This window comes from Schistocerca americana, chromosome 3, assembly GCF_021461395.2.
Source record: "Schistocerca americana isolate TAMUIC-IGC-003095 chromosome 3, iqSchAmer2.1, whole genome shotgun sequence".
In the NCBI taxonomy this organism is placed as follows: Eukaryota; Metazoa; Arthropoda; class Insecta; order Orthoptera; family Acrididae; genus Schistocerca; species Schistocerca americana.
The window spans coordinates 577246758-577268764 of record NC_060121.1 but is presented as its reverse complement, the minus strand read 5'-3'; the positions used below and the strand labels follow the sequence as shown (position 1 = coordinate 577268764).

The following is a 22007-nucleotide window of genomic DNA, read 5'->3' as shown; positions in this document are numbered from 1 at the left end:
ATAGTAGCTAAACAGGTAGATGAATTATCCATGAAAGTGAGGGAACTGAGTGGCTGGTTAGTTACGAGGTCAGATGACACTCAGCCGGTACCGATCGCGGATACTGAAGAATTTCAGTCTCTGCAACGTTTTAAACAAGGGCAGATGACAATCAGCAAAACAAACGTGACGTAAAAAACATAAAGGAACAGCTTGCCAGCATCGAAGAAAAGACCGATCGCAGCAATGACATGGGTAGATCCGATAATTACCAAAATGGTAACAACAATGAGCGCGCTAATTATGGAAATGCCGACCACTTTTCTCGTGGATATGACACGTTTGCGGGACGTAATGAAGGAAACGTGAGTCATGCTGTATAAGAAAACTCATCCGCTAAGAAAATGGACGAGTTTGACTATAAGCATTTTCTCACAGTTAGGAAATTTAAAATTTTTCGGAATGCTAGTCATGAAATCCACCGTCGTTAGGGGTTACAACAATATGTCTATTCTTTACCACCAACATGGCCTATTGGCCACAAACTGGAATTCATTTGTAGTTATTTTGAAGGAGAGCCTGCAACAAGAATGCGCTCCATAGTACGTGAATGTCACACATATGGTGATTTTTATCACGCATTTTTATCTGCTTACTGTCCGCCCCAGTAGCTGCGTGGTCAGCGTGACGGATTGCCGTCCTCTGGGCCCGGGTTCGATTCCCGGCTGGGTCGGAGATTTTCTCCGCTCAGGGACTGGGTGTTGTGTTGTGTTCATCATCATTTCATCCCCATCCGGCGTGCAGGTCGCCCAATGTGGCGCCGAATGTAATAAGACCTGCGATATGGCGGCCGGACCTGCCCCGCGAGGGGCCTCCCGGCCACTGACGCCAAACGCTCATTTCCATCCGCTTACTGGTCAGAGACTACACAAGATCGTGTAAAACATTACATCATTATAATGCAAAGTTATGAGCAGTCGAAATTTTCAACTCCAGTGCAATATTTTTAAAACATGATGCCCATGAACAGATATTTAACGAATCCATACAGTCAGTCGGAATTAATTCGTATCTGTTTGACAAAACTGCCGATCCGATTACGCCACATAATTTTGGCAGGTAGGTGCAAAGATGACTTCGAGGTATTCCAAGCTCTTTTGCAAGAATTAGAACAATTAGTAGTCTTCTCTGCACAGCACATTGAAGACACCATGAAGTGGTAAGTAAAGCATTACAGAACATCAAGAAAGCTGCAGACAGAAGAAAGAAGCTGCATAGTCCACGAGTCAACGTCAAGAATTTACAAGTGGGTCAAAATGTATTGGTTAGATCACATCGACTATCTCATAAGAGAAAGTATTTGAGTAGGAAGTTTTTCTTGGTGCATGAAGGACCCTTCGGTATACGACGCATTGCACACGCAAACGCTGTGGAACTTGAGACAATACGAACACATAAATCGCGAGGTCTTCATCACTTATCACACATTAAAATTTTCACGGAATAAGGCCCTAGGGGGTTTACTGATCTTTAGTAAATATATTTTTGGCGAGAATAGGTGCCCCAGCCGTTACAGTATATCCTTCCGATTTTAATTTTCAGTACTGTTTCATAATCTTTGACTAACCTGTTTATCTATTAATCTTTTACTATCAATCTATCCTGCATGAAAGAACAAGAATGAAAGATTATGAATGATTTGTATTGTTTGAGAGAATAAGAACTCTGCAAAGGGATATTTCTGACGAGAGGAGTATACCAGCTGTTGATATCTTACGACTGTTCACTGAAACAATGAAATTTTCGTAACTTATTGGAAGGAAAATGCAAGAAATAACTATGTACGTTTTTTAGGAAGAAATAACATGAAATAACAGAAACTGTTGACTTAATCTTCAGGTAAAATATAGTGTATAAGCGGCTCTGATTTGAGAAGGTATATTTGATGGGCAATAGTATAATAAGGAAACCTTCGAACTGACACTTGTTCTGATTTATGAGGTAGTTTGAAGAGTGATGATTTGTGTGGATTTTTCGTGTTTATTAGTTTGCCAGGTAAGGCGTATTAGGATTTATGGATCACTCATGAATAGTGTCACACAATGAGGAAGCACTTTGCAGACATTTATAGAACAAGAGAAGGTAAGAAAGATACACTTCTAAATGAAGACACCCGCAACGGTATTCCATGAAGGAAGATATAGCTTATACACATTTGCGTAAAATTTAAGTCACAGTAATGTTAAGGTAGAGTACACACTTACTTAAAATCTAAGTCACAGTAAACTTAAGACATAGCTATGAGTCACGAAAGGAGTTCTGATACAAATACACAGCAAAGTGTTAAATTATGTGATGAATGAGTGCCGAGAATATTTTTTGCTCTGTGAAATTGTGTAATGGTAAGAACGATGGTGTTGTTTCCCTTCTTATTGTAGTTAAGGATGACTTTATTGCATTTCTTACACAAAACATGATCGCAACGGAAGTTTTCTTCATTGCAGAAACGAAAGCACTTAACGTGACGTAATTTTGTGTAGGGATCACTCTTACGCCAAGAGGTAAGAGTATCTGCCGTATTTTATGAACGTGTAAATAGGAGTGTAAAATAAGTCAATTTAATATTAATCTTGTGTTTTTTGTATTTCATGATTGTCATTTAGTGATGCAGTGCCGATTCCAGCACGAGGTTAATTGGAAGGTGATGATTTTTCTCTTGTCATGTCATAAATTTATTTCTTGTCACCTTGATGAATAAAGCATTTCTTTCAGTTTCTACTGGACAGATGGAGGGGTTTTGTGTGTTGTATTTTGTAAATAATCTATTTTTTATCATGTACATTGTAGGTTGTTTCTTTTTCATGGTTTTTGTGACCGTCCAAGGTATGGCCACACAGATTCAGACAGACTAGGGAGGACTCCAAACAGAGACAATGGGGACTCCATATAAAAAACGATTGAGACATTGTACCACAGACATTGACGTTTGACATCAGAAATATTGACAGTTATTACAGACTGATAATTATAAATTTGGTATAACTTAGTAATTAGAGTGCAAAAAATTCTGACGTGAAGTCACATAATTATTCAGTAAATTTTGTATGTATTCATGAATTGATATGGCAAGCCGTTGGCTAGATATTATCTAAATGAATCTGTAACTTTTATTATATATAATAGCATCACTATGGAATTCCTTTTCTATTTGTAGGATTATTTAAATATTTTATAACGAAAATGTACATAATTATTGTTACAAATACTGTAACATTCTTTTTCAGCATCACTAGTAATGTAAAAATAGTAGGTAGTTAGAGTTCGACGGCACAGGATTTATGCCTTGAAATTAAAACTATATTTTTTTGTGTGGTGCCACATTTGTAATGATTCGTGGTCACAATCAAAACTTTGCCACTGTTATTGGCCAAACTAATCGTAAGAAAATTAACTTCCCACCGTGTGGTGAACCTCATATTAAGACTGAATTGAAAAATACATGCCACAAATCTGTGATTGCTGTGGCGGGAAATTTAAAGAAAATTGACTTTGCCACCGTTTGGTGAGCCTCACATTATTCATGACTTGAGATATATGCCACAAATCTGTAATTGCTGTGGCAATAGAGTTAAAGAAAACATTTAAATGAGCTCAGAGCTCACATGCCTGTTTATATGATATAATACAGGGGTGATTCAAAAAGAATACCACAACTTTAAAAATGTGTATTTAATGCCTCTGTTATACATCATTACAAAGAGTATTCAAAAAGGTTACTTTTCACTCAAAAACAAGTTCAGAGATGTTCAATATGGCCCCCTCCAGACACTCGAGCAATATCAACCCGATACTCCAACTCGTTCCACACTCTCTGTAGCATATCGGGCGTAACAGTTTGGATAGCTGCTGTTAATTCTCGCTTCAAATCATCAATGGTGGCTGGGAGAGGTGGACGAAACACCATATCCTTAACATACCCCCATAAGAAAAAATCGCAGGGGGTAAGATCAGGGCTTCTTGGAGGCCAGTGATGAAGTGCTCTGTCACGGGCTGCCTGGCGGCCGATCCATCGCCTCAGGTAGTTGTCGTTCAGGTAGTTACGGACAGATAAGTGCCAATGTGGTGGCGCTCCATCCTGCTGAAATATGAATTGTTGTGCTTCTTGTTCGAGCTGAGGGAACAGCCAATTCTCTATCATCTCCAGATATGTAGTCCAGTTACAGTAGCAAATTCGAAGAAAAAGGGACCAAAACTTTATTGGCTGAAATGGCACAGAAAACGTTCACCTTAGGCGAGTCACGTTCATACTGAGTTGTTTCCCGCGGATTCTCAGTGCCCCATATACAGACACTGTGACGGTTGACTTTCCCGTTAGTGTGGAAAGTTGCTTCATCACTAAACACAATCTTTGAAACGAAAGATTCATCTGTTTCCATTTGAGCAAGGATAAAATCAAAGAAATCGATTCTTTTAATCTTATCAGTTGCAGACAGTGCTTGAACCAATTTCAGACGATAAAGTTTCATAACTACCCTTTTTCGTAGGACTCTCCATACAGTTGATTGTGGAATTTGCAGCGCTCTGCTAGCTCTGCGAGTCGATTTTCCTGGGCTGCGAACAAATGCTTGCTGGATGCGTGCTACATTTTCTTCACTCGTTCTCGGCCGTCCAGAACTTTTCCCTTTACACAAACACCCATTCTCTGTAAACTGTTTATACCAACGTTTAATACACCACCTATCAGGAGGTTTAACACTATACTTCGTTCGAAATGCACGCTGAACAACTGTCGTCGATTCACTTCTGCCGTACTGAATAACACAAAAAGATTTCTGTTGAGCGGTCGCCATCTTAGCATCAACTGTCGCTGACGCCTAGTCAACAGCCCCTCAAGCGAACAAATGTACAACTCAATGAAACTTTATAGCTCCCTTAATTCGCCGACAGATAGTGCTTAGCTCTGCCTTTTGTCGTTGCAGAGTTTTAAATTCCTAAAGTTGTGGTATTCTTTTTGAATCACCCTGTATTATTCCTTGCTTTATTTCTGTAATTAGGTTAGGGATATCGTATTTTAAAGGGAAAATCTATTTTCTATAAAATACGACGTTTCCAGTATACAGAAATACTCGACCGAGACTTGTACTACATACGTTTGAGGAGGTACTTACGCAATAACGTGTGGTTGTCAGTGAACACGACGTTCCTGAGTCTTCCAACACAGTCAAACTGTGTCATCCTGGAAGAATGGACGTTACGTATGGTTGCCAATGGACACAACGTCCGTGAGTCTGCCTACATTGTCAAACTGTCTCACCAGAGGAAAATTTGACTTCAGGTGTGGTTGTCAAAGGATATGAAGTCCCTGAGTCTGCCTACACCGTAAATTAACTGATCTCGGAATATTAGTGTGGCCGGCCGCGGTGGCCGTGCGGTTCTAGACCCTTCAGTCCGGAACCGCGTGACTGCTACGGTCGCAGGTTCGAATCCTGCCTCGGGCATAGATATGTGTGATGTCCTTAGGTTACTTAGGTTTAAGTAGTTCTAAGATCTAGGGGACTGATGACCTCAGATGTTGAGTCCCATAGTGCTCAGAGTCATTTGAACCATTTCAAGCAATATTAGTGAGGTTGTCAGTGGATATGAAGTCCCTGAGTCTGCTGCACTTAAAACATGTAGACCTGGTTTCTTTTGACCAGAGGGAACTGCGAGCGTAAAAACATAAAATATCATGTAGTCACGCCACTGCTGATTAATGTCATGGAAACGTAAGTGCCCTAATGCACAAAATTAAATATTATTTTTTACTAGTTATTAGGTTATGTTAGCTTATTGAAGACTATTCAATGCTTAAGTAGTTACTGTTATGCATCTATTAAAACTTACATGATCTTTTTTATCTTCTCATGTAAGAAACTTGTTATGTTTCCTTTGACGTATTCTTATTACATACGTACTAGGCTAGCAACATTGTCATATTATTTTTGTAAAAGGAGCCATGTTTTCTCCTTTCCAATCAATTAGGCAAGCAACATTTCTGCCATTTTGTGTAAAATTTTAACATTTTACTCTTGCTATATGCCATGCAAGACAATTTTCTTCGTTTTGTAAACAGAAAAAAACTACTTAGATGCTAAGCAAGAAATACTTTTAATCACTGGATATAAATTGTAACATTTTTCTCTCTGCCAAATTTTTCGTCGTTTTGTAAAAAAATTTACTGTTGGTTCCTTACCAATATGTTAGGCAAGAATCACCCCGCAAAATTTTCAAAAATGAGTTTGAGGGTTATGAGAGTTGGCAATACTCTCTTAGGATTTAGAGGTTGGCTACAGTGCGCATACACAAGCTCTGGAATTTAAGATATTGTTATCGCGCTTCGCAACACACGGATTAACTAGCAGCGATTTGGAGGCCAGTGTAGGAGCCCGCCTGCTGTGGTGTGCACGTGTGTTGGCGAGGGGCGCAGCCGAGCAGCCGTACTGCCGTGTCCGCCAGCAACGACACAGGATTTGGTATTTAGTTGATATTTTTTATAATTTGCAACGCGCTTATTAATTTAAATAAAAGGGTTTGTGGATGTGCGCTGCAGCAGACGGTAATTTTGATAATGATAGGAGTTGAATTCTTACAGGGAAACCATTGTTGGATTAAGTATTGATTTTTTTCACTGATTTCTTTTGTAATTGTCAGGGAATTGTTTCACTATGTATTCAATTAAGAAGTATTTCAGTCTGCGTTAAGAGTTTGATTAATTTGTAATATTGCTTTAATGTCACTGGAGGCAGATTTACAAACGAAGCGATTGTTCAAAGAGCTTCTAGCGTTTTTGTTAACTGAATGAGAAACAATCGCTTTCAGAATATGGGTTTTTATTTGGGTTATCATTTTTCGAGTTTAGATTTGACCAAACCCTTTCTCTTGAATTATATGTAGTTGTAGTAAGCAGCAGCAGCCGCAGCAACAGCAGGAGCCGCCATACAGAACATGCATGAATAACAGGTTTTTTGTTTTGTTAAATATTGGAATGCAGCAGATCAAGCAGTGGCAGCAGAAAGACCAAGTAAGTTATTTTTTCCGCATAGGACCAATAAAAAAAAGTTTTAGCGATCTTTGTAATAGTAAAGTTAACAAGAGTAAAAGCACGAGATTTTCAGTAGAAAACACGAGATAAGAAGATAGAGCTCGCAACTTTCATAATTACATAGTAAATCAGTCTTATTGTAGATCGACGAAACAATATGTAGAGAGGTTTCTCCATCCTAATTTCATAATAACAATTGTAGCATTTTCTTAATTAGTTTTACTTCAAATCTTATTTCTTCCATAAATCATTAGTACACAACACTGAAATTATTACACTGAGTATTTAATACTAAGCGACTGGCCACTCTTGAGCATCGTGACAGACACTGCCAGCCACTGGTGCGCTACTCCTGCTCCTCCTAGGCAGCAACTGTCTGCCACCGCGCGACCTAACAAAAGCTTTTTCTTACACCTACTCTGCCTCAACGATAGTTGTCTCGCAGCGTTCTTTCACACTTACGTATTCCTAATCGATATATCGCTTACGCTCTTAGATAACATGTTAAAATTTACAATTTTCATTAGACGTACCTATTTCAGTATATTAATTTTTCAAATTTCCTACTCGAGAGCAAGATACGTATAGTTGACAGTGAGAGAAGCAGTAGTCTCTGAGGGTGATGTCACAATACTTAAAATTTATCCTTACACCTTGTTAATTCTAAAACTGTAGGGTAATTTGATTGGAAATTGCAGTCTCTTAAATTGTAATGGCAGTTCAATAGAGGTCAGTTGTATTTTGGGAATAAATAGTGTGTTTCGTTTGTACTTTCCAGTTATAAGCTCGACTTCGATGATGTTATTCTACAGCTGATTGACTATCATCTTTGTCCCATCACGTAGTTCTGGTGATTTCAAGCTTCTGGGTAGTATGATCGAAGATATAATTTTAACTCGAAGGCTGTGTAATAGCATTCCTGATACTCGCAAAGAGTTTATAAATTATGCAGGGGAAGTTCAAACTTTCATAAACGTTTACTATCTTGTCGATCGATTTGTATATTCTCTTCTCTTGAAATTTTCGTTTGAATATTTAAGTTGAGGTTGTCGACAATATTATTTTTAGTTACCGAAAGTTCTTTCAAATTACCAGTCCGGATAGGTATAGTTGTGAACAATATTGGCATAAATATGGTCGATGAGTTCGTTTCCAGCAGCGACTACGTTGAAGAAGTCCGTGCTGAGTTTAATGACACTGGTCGTCTGGTCAGCGGGATATGCGCCTTCGCCTGTTTGAAGAAATTGTTGAGGAAAATGTACTTTTGTTTCGTCTTTCGATAGGTAAACCCTCATTTCTTTGTTATTCGCGGAATTCGTATACGTGGCCAAAGATGTGAACACATCACTGTTTGTTTTTATTTACTCAGCGCATTACTTTTTCGGTACCTCCCTTCGTCTCTGGTTACGAAACTGCCGTCCGAACCCACGAAGGATCTTGCTTCATATACCCCTACCACAGGGTAGCCCAGCCAGTGGCGAAATACAGGACATACCAAAAAGGCTTCGAATGGCCCACAATGTTCCAGAACATTCCACAACATTCGGTAGTGTTCTGGAATGTTCCACGATGATATGAGATACTGTGGGATGTTTCCGAACATTCTGGAATCTTCCCAAATGTTTCAGACATCTTGAATAATTGTAGAACATTGCGAAATATTCTGGAATCTTGCTTCATATACCCCTACCAAAGGGTAGCCCAGCCAGTGGCGAAATAAAGGACATACCAAAAAGGCTTCGAATGGCCCACAATGTTCCAGAACATTCCACAACATTCGGTAGTGTTCTGGAATCCCGTGCCAACTTCGTGGCTCGGTGTCCAGGGTAATTCCACGGGATCCTGTAAATACTGTTGAGGTCATATACAATCTCATTAATGACGGCTGCCCCCTCTAATAGTTTAGAAACTATTGCATCATGTCTTAGCACCTGCCATCTCACTCTGTCCCTTCTTTTGCCCCTTCTTATCTATAATCCTTTCGCCGCTAGCCCCGCTAGGAATCTGCTCATTTCTGACAATCAAGTTAAGTTTCAAATACATTTGTTAAATCTCAAACGTTTCGATTCGCTCATTTTCCGCTTTTCGCAAACTACATGATTCACTTACGTACAGTGCTGTGGTCCAGGCGTATATTCTGAGATACTACAAATTGGTTCAAATGGCTCTGAGGCATTATGGGACTTAACTTCTGAGGTCATCAGTCCCCTAGAACTTAGAGCTATATAAACCTAACTAACCTAAGGACATCACACACATCCATGCACGAGGCAGGATTCGAACCTCCGACCGTAGCGGTCGCGCGGTCCCAGACTGTAGCGCCTAGAACCGCTCGGCCACTCCGGCCGGCTATTACAATCTGCTTTCTCGAATGTAAAAGTAAACTGTCCATTACTTAACATTTTCTGAACATATTAGTTTAAAAAAAAAAGCTAGAAAATGTCGGGTTTGAAAAAGAGATCATTTTTATTGAAATAATACTCGATGCCCCAGATGTGCCTAGGCACTGGGAGTTCTTGAGAATAAATTGTTGCATTACCCAGCCCATTCACCATATGTGGCATCCTCTTCCACCCTTTTCCACAAATACATAAATTTGGTTTCAGTGCACTGAAGAAATTTTAGCAACCACAGAGATGAATGCTATGGAAAGCACTCAGTATCGCATGGCAAGGACAGAATTTACTCACTGAAAATTTCTTGGCCAAAAGGCATTACACTAAAAGAGGACAAAGTGAAAAAAAAACTATTTTCATCCAAGACAGTCGTTCACTTCCATAGATCGAGCTTTCATCTTGTCCTTTCAAAGAAGAAATAAAACTTGTAACCTGCACACGTATAAATTAGCCAGTCACGACAAAAAATTATCAATTTCAGAGACGTAATAGTATTGGTACCATCTCTTGTGCCACTAAACTTCATTCCCTTCTAACATTGTAGTACCGTAAAGTACACGATCACGAACTGGACTTCGGATTTCCCATCTTGACGACTGCAGTAGAGCGAATGCTAGAAATCCGTGACAGATGGAAAGTGAAATGTGTGTTTCACAGCTCAATAAATAAGTAACTAATAGGACAATATTATGTCCATCTCCAAAAAATTTTTTCTCCACAGGGAGTTACGCCCATTTAGTATGGTGGGGTGGAGTTGGGACAGCAGTAGAATCGCTGTAGGTTGGGGCTGAACGACAGACTTACGGAAAAACCGGTCAACGTGAAAACAACGTACGTCAGAAGTAGATACTTACGATTTCGTTATATTTTCTGGGATTTCCATTCATCTCTCACTACGAATATTAATAAATTAACTTGATACACAACAGTAACAACAATAGGTGAGACAGAACGAAAGCTCCGTTCTATGGTAATGGTTCTTTGATTCTCCCGCCTCATAAGCGCTACGGTTAAACATCGGAATGTTTTTAATGCTAGGAAACACATGATGTATAGAAGTGACACAGGACATACCATTGCTAATGTTGCATATCATGTTTGGTTGTAACTAAATGCAATGAATAGTGCAATTATTGAATACAACGAATACAATATGTAATACAAATTTCTGACAAAAAAAGAAACTCCATGACAGCTGGAATCAGAACACTCTGTTACCGAATTTGGAGCAAGTCAAGTAATTTTAACTCCCCAGAAGTTCTGGTTGTAAGGCTAACAGAACGCGAACACCTGTCCTTAATGAACATTGTACTTACTCGCTGGCCTACCTCTCTTTTAATTTTTTATAAGAATATATTTATAATAACTTTACTCTCAAAGGGCTAACATGTTTCCTTCTGTGTTCCTCAAAATAAGAATACGATAACTGTGAGTTGCATGAAGTTTGTTCATAATCATTACTTCATTACTGATACTGTTACTGATTGACATTTGTTTTATTCCTGCCCTGACAAATATCTGGCAGAGACACACACATAAATGCATGTAAAATACAATACATTATAATAAATAATGCCACAGATAACACAATTTTGAAAGTGAGTTGCTAATCCTCGGTAGCTCAGATTGGTGAAAATGATTCTTTTTATTTTCTTGTGTGATAAGAATACCAGATTGGCTACATATTTTGAATTAATTTTAGTGCATTGAAATAATGTAATATGTTTGTTTCATAAGAGGAAAATTTGTTGAAGTGAAGAAGTAGACTGAAGATTCTATGCACATATATTTTTACGTAAGTATTAATGTGTACTCATCTGAAATTAAATTGAGAGATGGATAAGCGAAGAGGTGACTGACGTGCTATATATTTGCTCTGTAGAATTAGCTCCAGTTGATTCGACCACATTGTACTTAATTGGTAGGAAGTAACACGATGGTTAACTGAACACTGCAATATGACTAAATCTGTTGTGCTAATGCTGTTACTACACAGATCAAAATTGTCAATTTTTCCATTAATGACATTTCTGTGGTATTCATTTTTTCTATTAATAACATTTCTGCAGTAGTGGAAGTATGACGCTGAGCTGCTGAAGTTATACTATTATGTGAATAATATTGGAGTGAACAGCCAACGGACACCTGTAGGGCGACGTTTAATAGTTTATCTACGAAGAATCAGTGCGCAAGAAAGTAAGATAAGGGTGTACTAAGAAATGAAAATAGATTCATGAAGTTCTCTGAAGGTATAGATACAGCGATAACGAAAAGCTTAATAGGTAGATCAGCCGAAGAAGAATCAAAATCTCTAAAAAGGGCATCACAGAAGTTGGGAAGAAAACCATATGAACAAGGAAGGTAACCTTGAATAAACCAAGAGGAACAGAAGAAATTCTTCGTTTGAATTACTACAAGAAGGAAGCACAAGTATCTTCAGCTAATTTCAGCAATACAGAAATATATGCCAAACGGAAATGAAATAAAAAGGAAGTTCAGGAAAACTACGGTGCAGTGTGTGAAAAATGTGGAGGAATTGTAAAAGAAATGTTTGTCATAAGGACTGACTCAGCATACAGAAGTGTCAAAACAGCCTTTGATGAAATTGAAAGCACGGGCCGTAATTTTTAGAGTACAATGTTTATTACACGTGAATGCAGAGGAGAAAGTGGGTAGTAGGAAAGAGTACACTGAAAGCCTCTAGGAAGGCGAGGGGTTGGAGGAGTTGTCTCATAATGTGATAGAAGACATAGAGGATCAAATATTAGAATTTAGAAGAACTTTGGAAGACTGAAGGTCAAATAAGGCCGAAGCGATGGATAAAATGTCATCAGAATTTCTGAAATCGTTGGAACGAAAAGACTATTCATGTTGCTGAGCAGAATGGGCTACATATCATCAGTCTTTCGGTAAATTTAATATATACAATTCCGCAGATTGTAAAACCCAACAAGTGCAAGTATTACCTCGCAACCAACTTAACGGTTCACACATTCAGGTTAATGACAAGAATTATTTCTTTATTTCTTTAAATATTTAACCTGATCTGATTATTACCATCAGGCATCCTCTTACTTCAGTGTACGGTTTCACACTACGAATTATGTCATAGTAACTTAAGAAAACAGCAGTTTTAGAATCACAACTAGTATCTGCAGTGGCGGTTTGACTAAATTATATTGACTACGAACTACGAAAGTTAATGCTTGCATTACTTGTACTCCTGCAGATGCAGCGATTAATTAGTAATAATAATAATAATAATAATAATAATAATAATAATAATAACCCAATAATAATAATGACAACAATTCTAACATCATGAACAGTAATGATGGCGGCACATAAAAGAACAATTTATTGGTCTATAAAGTAGATGTTTTCTGATATATCGAGTTCTGTGAAAAGCAAATTTAGGGAGACTATATCGGCTAAGAATACTGGGAAATGAAGAAAATCTGGTTGGAAACAGGGATGTTTCGTAAGTATATACGCCGTTACCTGTCTTTTGAGGGTGGAGTAATGAGCAGTAGGAAAAATGATACCAACAGGAAAATAAAGACCAGGACTGACGATCACAAAGTAGGTGAAATAAAGGAATTCTGCTGCTTTTTTTTTTTTTTTTTTTTTTTTTTTTTTTTTTTTTTTTTTTTTTTTTTTTTTTTTTTGTCGTCAGTCTACTGACTGGTTTGATGCGGCCCGCCACGAATTCCTTTCCTGTGCTAACCTCTTCATCTCAGAGTAGCACTTGCAACCTACGTCCTCAATTATTTGCTTGACGTATTCCAACCTCTGTCTTCCTCTACAGTTTTTGCCCTCTACAGTACCATGGAAGTCATTCCCTCATGTCTTAACAGATGTCCTATCATCCTGTCCCGTCCCCTTATCAGTGTTTTCCACATTTTCCTTTCCTCTCCGATTCTGCGTACAACCTCCTCATTCCTTACCTTATCAGTCCACCTAATTTTCAACATTCGTCTGTAGCACCACTTCTCAAATGCTTTGATTCTCTTCTGTTCCGGTTCTCCCACAGTCCATGTTTCACTACCACACAATGCTGTACTCCAGACGTACATCCTCAGAAATTTCTTCCTCAAATTAAGGCCGGTATGTTATATTATTAGACTTCTCTTGGCCAGAAATGCCTTTTTTGCCATGGCGAGTCTGCTTTTGATGTCCTCCTTGCTCCGTCCGTCATTGGTTATTTTACTGCCTAGGTAGCAGAATTCCTTAACTTCATTGACTTCGTGACCATCAGTCCTGTTCTCATTTCTACTACTTCTCATTACCTTCGTCTTTCTCCGATTTACTCTCAAACCAAACTGTGTACTCATTAGACTGTTCATTCCGTTCAGAAGATCATTTAATTCTTCTTCACTTTCACTCAGGAAAGAAATGTCATCAGCGAATCGTATCATTGATATCCTTTCACCTTGTATTTTAATTCCACTCCTGAACCTTTCTTTTATTTCCATCATTGCTTCCTCGATGTACAGATTGAAGAGTAGGGCCGAAAGGCTACAGCCTTGTCTTACACCCTTCTTAATACGAGCACTTCGTTCTTGATCGTCCACTCTTATCATTCCCTCTTGGTTGTTGTACATATTGTATATGACCCGTCTCTCCCTATAGCTTACCCCTACTTTTTTCAGAATCTCGAACAGCTTGCACCGTTTTATATTGTCGAACGCTTTTTCTAGGTCGACAAATCCTATGAAAGTGCTTTGATTTTTCTTCAGCCTTGCTTCCATTATTAGCCGTAACGTCAGAATTGCCTCTCTCGTCCCTTTACTTTTCCTAAAGCCAAACTGATCTTCACCTAGCGCATTCTCAGTTTTCTTTTCCATTCTTCTGTATATTATTCTTGTAAGCAGTTTCGATGCATGAGCTGTTAAGCTGATTGTGCGATAATCCTCGCACTTGTCAGCTCTTGCCGTCTTCGGAATTGTGTGGATGATGCTTTTCCGAAAGTCAGATGATATATCGCCAGACTCATAAATTCTACACACCAACGTGAGTATTCGTTTTGTTGCCACTTCCCCCAATGATTTTTGAAATTCTGATGGAATGTTATCGATCCCTTCTGCCTTATTTGACCGTAAGTCCTCCAAAGCTTTTTTAAATTCCGATTCTAATACTGGATCCCCTATCTCTTCTAAATCGACTCCTGTTTCTTCTTCTATCACATCAGACAAATGTTCACCCTCATAGAGGCTTTCAATGTATTCTTTCCACCAATCTGCTCTCTCCTCTGCATTTAACAGTGAAATTCCCGTTGCACTCTTAATGTTACCACCGTTGCTTTTAATGTCACCAAAGGTTGTTTTGACTTTCCTGTAAGCTGAGTCTGTCCTTCCGACAATCATATCTTTTTCGATGTCTTCACATTTTTCCTGCAGCCATTTCGTCTTAGCTTCCACGCACTTCCTATTTATTTCATTCCTCACCGACTTGTATTTCTGTATTCCTAATTTTCCCAGAACATGTTTTACTTCCTCCTTTCATCAGTCAACTGAAGTATTTCTTCTGTTACTCACGGTTTCTTCGAAGCTACCTTCTTTGTACCTATGTTTTCCTTCCCAACTTCTGTGATGGCCCTTTTTAGAGATGTCCATTCCTCTTCAACTGTACTGCCTACTGCGCTATTCGTTATTGCTGTATCTATAGCGTTAGAGAACTCCCAACGTATCTCGTCATTCCTTAGTACTTCCGTATCCCACTTCTTTGCGTATTGATTCTTCCTGACTAATGTCTTGAACTTCAGCCTACTCTTCATCACTACTACATTGTGATCTAAGTCTATATCTGTTCCTGGGTACGCCTTATAATCCAGCATCTGATTTCGAAACCTCTGTCTGACCATGATGTAATCTAATTGAAATCTTCCCGTATCTCCCTGCCTTTTCCAAGTGTACCTCCTCCTCTTGTGATTCTTGAACAGGGTATTCGCTATTACTAGCTAAAACTTGTTACAGAACTCAATTAGTCTTTCTCCTCTTTCATTCCTTGTGCCAAGCCCATATTCTTCTGTAACCTTTTCTTCTACTCCCTCCCCTACAACTGCATTCCAATCGCCCATGACCATTAGATTTTCGTCCCCCTTTACATACTACATTACCCTTTCAATATCCTCATACACTTTCTCTATCTGTTCATCTTCAGCTTGCGGCGTCGGCATGTATACCTGAACTATCGTTGTCGGTGTTGGTCTGCTGTCGATTCTGATTAGAGCAACCCAGTCACTGAACTGTTCACAGTAACACACCCTCTGCCCTACCTTCCTATTCATCCTACACCTGTTATACCATTTTCTGCTGCTGTTGATATCACCCGATACTCATCTGACCAGAAATCCTTGTCTTCCTTCCATTTCACTTCACTGATCCCTACTACATCTAGACTGAGCCTTTGCATTTCCCTTTTCAGATTTTCTAGTTTCCCTACCACGTTGAAGCTTCGGACATTCCACGCCCCGACTCGTAGAACGTTATCCTTTCTTTGATTATTCAATCTTTTTCTCATGGTAACCTCCCCCTTGGCAGTCCCCTCCCGGAGATCCGAATGGGGGACTATTCCGGAATCTTTTGCCAATGGAGAGATCATCATGACACTTCTTCAATTACAGGCCACATGTCCTGTGGATACACGTTACGTGTCTTTAATGCAGTGGCTTCCATTGCCTTCTGCATCCTCATGTCGTTGATCATTGCTGATTCTTCCGCATTTAGGGGCAATTTCCCATCCCTAGGACAAGAGAGTGACCTGAACCTCTATCCGCTTCTCCGCCCTCTTTGACAAGGCCGTTGGCAGAATGAGGCTGACTTCTTATGCCGGAAGTCTTCGGCCGCCAATGCTGATTATTTATCAAAATTTAGGCGGTGGCGGGGATCGAACCCGGGAACGAAGACGTTTTGATTATGAATCAAAGACGCTACCTCAAAACCACGGTAAAATAAACCGTCAGACGGAATAAGGTGCAAGTAAAACGAGGACAGAAGAGACTCGTAGCATCCGAGACGTGAGCCAGAGAATAAAGTTGAAATTTAGGTGGGCTGATAAGGAAGAGAACGAGGAAGTGCTCTGCAGAATCGGCGAGGAAAGGAGTATGTGGAAAACATTGACCAGAAGAAGGGACATCAGGACATAACTTCCGTGGTACCAGAGGGAGTTATAGAGGGTAAAAGCTGTAGAGGAAGACAGAGATTGGAATATATCCTTAAACAACTCAGGACGCAGATTGAAAGTTCCGCTCTAGGTGAAAAGGTTGCCACAGGAGTAGAGTTTACGGCGGGCTGCATCAAACAAGTCAGAAGACTGATGACTAAAAAAAAAAGTGGTAACGGGGAACCATTATATACACTGTCAATATGGGCAGTTAATTTAATCAGTCAGGATTTTTATGTAGTACATAAGAATAATCGTAGATCTGTCATTTTCCACGGCAGGTAGCCTGTGTGAGGTGGCCAGTACAAGAGAAATTAAGATTTTGATCTGATTAAGTTGCAGACACATAATTTCTCAGGAACATTTAAGATCAAGATCATTGAGGGGCTGTCATTTCGGTAATTTTTTTCTTTATGTCTGATTAGTGCGTAACTGCTTAAGATACGGTTTGCGTTGATTTTTCTCTACGAACGGATTTCAAACATTTAGGCACGTTGGTCATTTCAATGTGCATTCGCCGGTTATTGAAATGGTTCTCAGATGTCATCTCCTTTTGATTTGAGTCATTTGGAACCAGGGCCTCGTGCACAGCTGCAGAATTTGCGTGAAGAATTTAGAGAAGTTGTCACTAATCGTCGAGCAGTTGAAGGGTACGTGGAGTACAAAATAGAGCTACTTCTCTTCGTTCCACGACATCCTGCCTCCCCCGTGAGTGAAACAATTAGAAGTCGCAGCTGATGAGGTGGTGCGAAAAGAATTTATAAGTCTCTCCATGTCTCCATATTCTTCAGCTGTTTTTCTGTTGCCAAAACCACACGTGCATCTGTCTCCTTTTCAAGTGACCGTCCTTAGTATATAGATTACGTAGGTCACTTTCCACGTCCAGGGAAGAGATCCGATTTGCACTAGTTTGCGTGGACGCGTGAACGTGTTCTTGAGGGTTAATTCCCACTAGCAACGTCATAGCGCCAGCAGTTAAGTTCTTAAAGGAAATTATTGATATTTTTGAACTCTCTCGATCCTTAGTATCAGATAATTCCACGGTCGTCACATCGGCTGCCTTTAGGAATATTTGTTTCGAACTAAGTTTAGCTCGTACCACCCTAATCCCGAATTACACACTTATCTCATTTGCAGATCTTGTGAACAGGACCTTATGTGCAGCGCTGCTTGCTTCTCACCACAACAACAACAGTAACTGGAATAATACACTTTCTGCGTTGAGTTATGCGTTGAACACCACTGTCCATGTGGCATACAAAAATACTCCAGCGAACTCCATGTTTTCTTTTAAAGCCAATTCGCCTCTCTCCCTGAATGATTAGACCAGAAAAGTTCGACGTTGCGCAAATCCACGGCACGTGAATACAAGCAAAGAGGAATCTGAAACTAAGTCATGAAATATTGCATGCCTTTAGAATGTTGAGGGACGGCCAGATGTTTAAAAGAAACTACTGCTGTAGGTAATGGGGCAGATAAGGTTATGGCGAAGCTTTTATCACGTTTAACACGTCCAATTCATATCGTCTGATTTATCATACCATTTAACTCGTTAGTAAAGCCCCACAGAGAAGGCGAATCTTTTTGGTGCATTTCTCTTACACCAAACCACATTTAGGAAAGGCTTCAGCCGGCCAGTGTGGCCGAGCGGTTCTAGACTCTGCAGTCTGGAACCGCGTGACCGCTACGGTCGCAGGTTCGAATCCTGCCTTGGGCATGGATGTATGTGACGTCCTTAGGTTAGTTAGGTTTAAGTAGTTCTAAGTTCTAGGGACGGATGACCTCAGAGGTTAAGTCCCATAGTGCTCAAAGCCATTGGAACCATTTGAAAGGCTTCACCTAAGTGAAATTAAATTTCGTTACGTGGGTCCATGACTGCAAGATCCGCCTTGAATGCTTACGGCACTAAAATTATATTGTTACAGTGTCATTCACTATCATTAGGTGTGGTTTATAACTACAGTGGGCTAAGTACAAGGATTGGCACTCCCTATCCTTCCGCTGAATGACACTGTTGAATAAAATTAAGGCACATGATGTAATGAATTGCGCAGAGTGATTGTGCAGCTTATTAGTATTGTACAAACCAGAGAACGGAATTAAAATATAGAAGTCTAATTTCGCTAATTATGTCAAATAGGTGAATTAAGCGTTGTGTGATGGCATCTTGAAAGTAGTAAAGCCATTTCCATAGCTGTTGTCAACTGTATTAAAATGAACCAAGTGAAGGAAATTATATTAAGAGAAAAAAATCTGGTTCATTTTCCAAAAATTCTGCATTTATTGTGTGACCGGTTTCGATGCCAAGACCTTCATTCTCAGTTGCCACCAAACAACTGAGGGAACATGAATGTGTGACGTTCACGCCAGTGAGCGATGGAGGGGGGGGGGGGGGGGGCTAGCACTGACATAGAACAAACATGGCAGCAGAGAACCACAACCGCGGCGCTCGCCTCGGTAGCACGAATTGGAAGGTTATGGAAATTGTGCAAGTCTGTATTTTACATCTTTAATGTGAAGTAAACGGTGTTTGAATTCTAAATAGGCCGCTGCAGGATTTCAGCAAGATTTTCTGTGCCCTTGATTCGTATGGCAGGAAGGATACGTAGTCTCCGGACGTCACACACCTGTAGCAATTTAAATACCACGACAAGGCGATATGTGCAACGTGAGGGGACGATGGTTCGATGGACACAAAATGATGTTGACTGCCTGTAGGATATATATATATATATATATGGTCGGCCTCTGGTGATCAATCGAAATAGTTTTCTATGTAATCGAGGTGGAATAGGGCTTTCCACACTGAACTCGCATTATGGAGGACGACGGTTCAAACCCGCATCCGCCCATTCACATTTAGGTTTTCCGTGATTTCCCCAAATGGTCCCAGGTATATGCCGAGTTGGTTCCTTTGAAAGGGCACGGCCTATTTCCTTCCCCATCCTCGACACAATCCGAGCATGTGCTCCGTCTCTAATCATCTCGGTGTCACAGAAACGTTAAATCCATCCTTCATCCCTTCTTCTATGTGGTGTTTAAGATTACCGATTAGTGTGTCTACCTGGAGCCTACATTTAGTTTCAGCCCATGTTTGAGCGCTAATGATGTTTTCATTTAATGTCACTGTAGTGATTGCGAAGAGAACCTTCATATACTTTCTCCATGTTGGTAACGCAGGGTCGCCTTGATTTTCATTTTAGTACTTATGATCCATAATTGATCCCTGTGTGTTCCCTGCTGTGCCCAATGATATTTCATCTGTTGTATTAAAACTGTGGCTGGTGGATCCTTATTTGAGTAACACATTAACAAAATTTATTGATTGCACTGAACTTATAATTTTAACTAACCTTAATAGTTGTTAAGGCCAAATCCTAGACTGAGGGATTTGCCAAATTAACAACGAGTTATTCTGTTTTGTTAACTAGTGTTCAGCTGAAGAATATTAAGGGTTAATTTGTTTTCTGTAAGTTATTATGGATATCTACAAGAAGTGCATCTCAAATCAATTAAAGTTGGATGAGTTTTGAAGAAGTAATGTCATATATATCTTCCACATTCGACGATGAAATTCCATTCACGATCCTTGCACAGTGATTGTTCTTATGATTGGTGTTACCTTTCCTGATGTATGACATTTTTGTGGAGTAAAGTGCTGTTCCACTAAGCACTTGTTCCTATTGTTCTATAACATCAAGATTTGTTGGCATGAACGAAGCCAGTATTCATCGCCTAGTTTAAAGAGGTGCTGCCAGAATCCCTAATTTGTCTCTACTTATGCTCGGTAGCGAATAAAACAGAAAGTTTATATTACTTACCTCTGGTGGTCCATTACGGGCTGCATAGTGTAATGCCGTCCAACTAATGAAATTAGTTTTCTTAAGATCTGGTTTATGACCCATTAGGCACTTTACCATCTGTAAAAACAGTAAAAAAATCATTAAAATTGATAAAGAGTCCTACAGACATAACAGTATCTGTATAAACATTCTACATTATTACAGATCTCCAAATTAGTGTGTCTATCAGATGCTTTAAACTGTGGCGTTAAGGATAGTAACCTCGTTCGAAACAACATGTACTGACTACACATCAAGTATGTGAATTTGACAGCCAAAGGACGCATAAATTTTTAACTGGTTTCAAAGGACAAAGGTTTCAGGACAAAGTACACATTAATACCACCACTTGCAATTCTCTTTACAATATAATGATGAGTTGAAACATTAAAACACCCTAATATTAGTACGTAGGTCAAATCAACAGAGTGTGAATTTTGCGCGCTTTGGGTTTTGTAATTTTTTGGTCGGTTTCCATGGTGTCAAATGCGTATGCATAGGATATGCAATTGCAGCAAATTATGGGCTTTTGATGTATGAACTCGGAACTGGTTCGAAATACTGCACACATATGTTATATTGGGTCAGGCCAGGTGAATATGGTGGCGAAGACAACAACTCGAGTTCACTGTCGTCCTCCTTAAACCAGAAAAGCACGATTCTGACCTCGCAACACTTACAGTTATTGTCCCGTATGCCACCGGCATCGGAGAAGACAACAAACATGAGGGGATGCTGGTGCTCCGCAATAACGTTCATGTATCCCACAATCGTCACACTGTCTATCATTACCACCACAGGTCCAATGCAGTCCATGTGACTTTCCCCCATGGGATAATACTGTCTCTTTTGAACTGCCCCCCCCCCCCCCCCCCCCACGTTGCAGTGCATGTTTCAAAGCACTCATTCGCCTGGCTGTCAGTGTATGTGGAGAGTACCATCGATAGGCTGTTAGAAGGAATGTAACAAGGAACATGATTGATTCAGTCACGTGGGTGTTGAATCAAAGAGAGAACTGGCTTTGTGTCGCGCAGTTTTCCTACGTCAGGAGCACGTTTATAGCAGGTGCAAGTGTGTACCCTCGGCAGGAAAACTGGCTAACTCTGCATTGTTGCCAGACCTCCTCCAGTGCCTGGCTCACTCTGAATTTGGCCAAATCTCCTACTCCTCACCTCCCTCCTCCACTGACCTTGCACTAAGGTCAATGTGTGACTAAAAATGTCAGGAAAGCTAAGTGCATGGTTACCATGTTATAGGTTCTCATCTCAAGATGTGCTATCCCTTAAATTAACTCATCGCTAATGTTCTGTCTATGGCTCAGCAATTGCCTATTTGCTCATAAAAATAGTTGTAACCAAACTCTCAAGTGTCTAAAACTGTGATACCTAAAATATGGGGTACAGAAATCAACTGTCCATCAAAGCGTCACAACAGTTACGATGAAAATTATTATTATTGAGGAAACACGCGATTATCGAGACAGAAAAATAGAAACAGAAAAGTAAGAAGGTTACATCACAAATGAAGGAAATGTTTTTAGAATTA

At 39.7% G+C, this 22007-nt stretch overlaps 1 protein-coding gene across 1 annotated transcript in view; it reads right to left on the bottom strand.

The window, feature by feature from the left end:
• Window positions 1–22007, bottom strand: part of LOC124606238 (serine/threonine-protein phosphatase 6 regulatory ankyrin repeat subunit A-like) — a 156314-nt gene that overhangs the window by 45172 nt on the left and 89135 nt on the right. Inside the window, exon 4 of the mRNA XM_047138213.1 lies at window positions 20442–20540. Coding sequence (XP_046994169.1) covers window positions 20442–20540 — 99 coding nt within the window. The remainder of the gene's footprint in view (window positions 1–20441; window positions 20541–22007) is intronic.